The sequence below is a fragment of the Carlito syrichta genome, unplaced genomic scaffold (assembly GCF_000164805.1).
Source record: "Carlito syrichta isolate Samal-C Ts95f unplaced genomic scaffold, Tarsius_syrichta-2.0.1 Scaffold302955, whole genome shotgun sequence".
NCBI lineage: Eukaryota > Metazoa > Chordata > Mammalia > Primates > Tarsiidae > Carlito > Carlito syrichta.
This window is the reverse complement of record NW_007247051.1, coordinates 192,298-194,661: the sequence shown is the minus strand read 5'-3', so window position 1 is coordinate 194,661 and position 2,364 is coordinate 192,298. Positions and strand designations below refer to the sequence as shown.

The 2,364-nt window shown below is 50.6% G+C and overlaps 1 protein-coding gene across 1 annotated transcript in view; it reads left to right on the top strand.

Annotated features, from left to right (window-relative positions):
• The window catches only part of DNAH10 (dynein axonemal heavy chain 10), a 173,439-nt gene that overhangs the window by 137 nt on the left and 170,938 nt on the right, over nucleotides 1–2,364 (top strand). Inside the window, exons 2-3 of the mRNA XM_021711970.1 lie at nucleotides 61–223; nucleotides 1,608–1,797. Of these exons, the coding sequence (XP_021567645.1) occupies nucleotides 61–223; nucleotides 1,608–1,797 (353 nt within the window). The remainder of the gene's footprint in view (nucleotides 1–60; nucleotides 224–1,607; nucleotides 1,798–2,364) is intronic.

The following is a 2,364-nucleotide window of genomic DNA, read 5'->3' as shown; positions in this document are numbered from 1 at the left end:
GTCACAGCAAGCGCTTACTTGGTCCCACGAAGCGGGTGTGCTCTCATCCCCACTTCGCAGATGGGCCGATCGGCGCAGAGCGGGCAGAGGCCCTGACCCCGGGCCGCTGGGCCGTCGGGAGTCACTGTCCAGCGACGCGCCAGGCCTGCCGAGAGCCCTGCCCAGGAGCTGCCCGGGACCCCCAGCACCCTCACTCTGCTTGAGGTCGCAGGGTCGCTGGAGGGTCAGAGGAGCACCCCTTTCTATTTTTCCCTGTGTGTAAAGGAATGCCAAAAGCAAAGTGTCCCACAATTACAGATTTTGTTTTGTTTATCTTTTTGAGATGGGGGTCTCAGTCTCACCCAGGCTGGAGTGCCGTGACATGATCCCGATGATCACGGCTCATGGCAGCCTCGTCCTCTTGGACTCAGGAGATCCTACCACCTCAGCATTCCGAGTAGCTGGGACTACAGACGTGCACCGCCGTGCCCGGCTGATTTTGTTTTCATTTTTTTTTTTTTTTTTGTAGACGAAGTTTCCCAATGTTGCCCAGGCTGGTCTTGAACTCCCTTGCTCAAGCAATTCACCTTCCTTGCTCTTCCCAAGTGTTGGGATTACAGGCATGAGTCACCATGCCTGGCCAAAAAGATTTCAAATATTTATCTTGAATAAGCATCTTAAACACAAAAAATGACAGTGACTTGTGCCCAGACCCTCTGGGGAGGGGGGTTCTCCAGCCCCAGTGACTGGTCTTGCCCCATCTCAGTTGGCCCAGGGATACAGAGATGGCACTGGAGGGGCCAGCACCGGGTGAAATGAGGAGGCAGGACAGTGCAGGGACACTCAGACAAGCACATGGCGGGAAAGAAAAAGGGAAATTCAAAAGTTGCCTCCTTTCAGTGACACCAGCATGGAGCACAGCCATCATGAATTAGTATGACTTTATCTCAGCCTCCTGGACTGTTCTTCGGGCCCCATAAGGGCTTGCAGATCTTCTTTAGAGCCTGTTACCGGGTGGGGGGTGGCAGGTGCCCAGCAGACCCCCTTTTTTAAAGGTATGAGGCACCTCATTTTTATTTTATTTTAATGTATGCATTTTTGATACATGGTCTCACTCTGTATGTATCAGGGTGCAGTGCCATCATCCTGGCTGACTGCAGCCTAGACCTCCTGGGCTTAGGCAATCTTCCTATTTTAGCCCCCCAAGTAACTGGGACTACAGGCTTTCACAAAGTAAAACAGGTATTCATTGTCATGAGACCCAAAACACAAATAACAAAAACAAACTGCTAGTGGCACCCAGAGAGGTGACCATACGGTAACATTTTGGAATCTAACCTTTCAGTCTTATATATTTCTCCCCCGCCCTCAGGCAGACCTTGGACATGGACATCACATTACATCGGGACCTCGAATTTAGCTGCTTTCATTATCACCAAGTGAAACTATGGATACAAAAATGCACTCATGGGACTGACCGTTTAACATGTACCACAATTTCAGGATTTTGTACACTTAGAAAAATGATGCCAAGACCCTAAAATTGGCCATGACTCAGACCTTTTGCAGAAGCTCTCTGAGGGCTCCTGTTGACCGTGGTTTGGCTGTTTTCTGCTTGTGTTTACTAGCACAAGTTTAGTCCAAGTGTCTCTACCTTGTGTGGAAGCAGAGTTCAGTTTCACTTCAGAGGGTCCTTCTGGTTAATTTCTGGACCCTCCGAAGCATGCTCAGAGATCCCTGTGGCTGTGACTGGTTTCCGGCTGCCTTTGCCCACAGTCTTCCCCTCGGCGTCTGGCTCTTCTCCCCTGTCACAGTGTGGTGAGACGCTGATGTATATTCTCTGCCTAGGAGGCCAACTCTGGACACCCTCACATCTCCTGATCCTGGAGGTGCCTGGTCTCATTTTGTCACTCACTCTCTGCCTGTTGAACCTACATGCTCACACGGACCCTTGCACGGTTTTATTGGATCCTTTTGGAGGTCTCTGGTCCAAAGGACCTGCAGGGAGGCCAGTGTGTCTTGCTTCTCTCTCTCTGTCTCTGTCTCTCTCTGTCTGTCTCCCTTCTTCCCTCCTTCCCTCTCTGCCATTCTCTCTTCTCTCTTTCTTCTTCCCTCCCTCTGTTTCTGTCTCTCTGTCTCTGTCTATCATTCTCTCTCTCTCTGTCTCCCTCCCTCCCTCCCTCTGTCTCTCTCTCTCTCTGTTTCCCTTCCTCTCTCTCTCCTGCACCTCTTCTGGTCAAGACTGCTCTGCTCCTAGTTAAACATGTTAGAAATGAAGACACGTAGACACCAGGGAAGGTGGTGGAGAGGGAAGTGGCATCTGTAGCCCAAGACGCTGCTCCAGTGGGCCCACATGTGTTCTTTCTTTCTTTTTTTTTTTTTTTT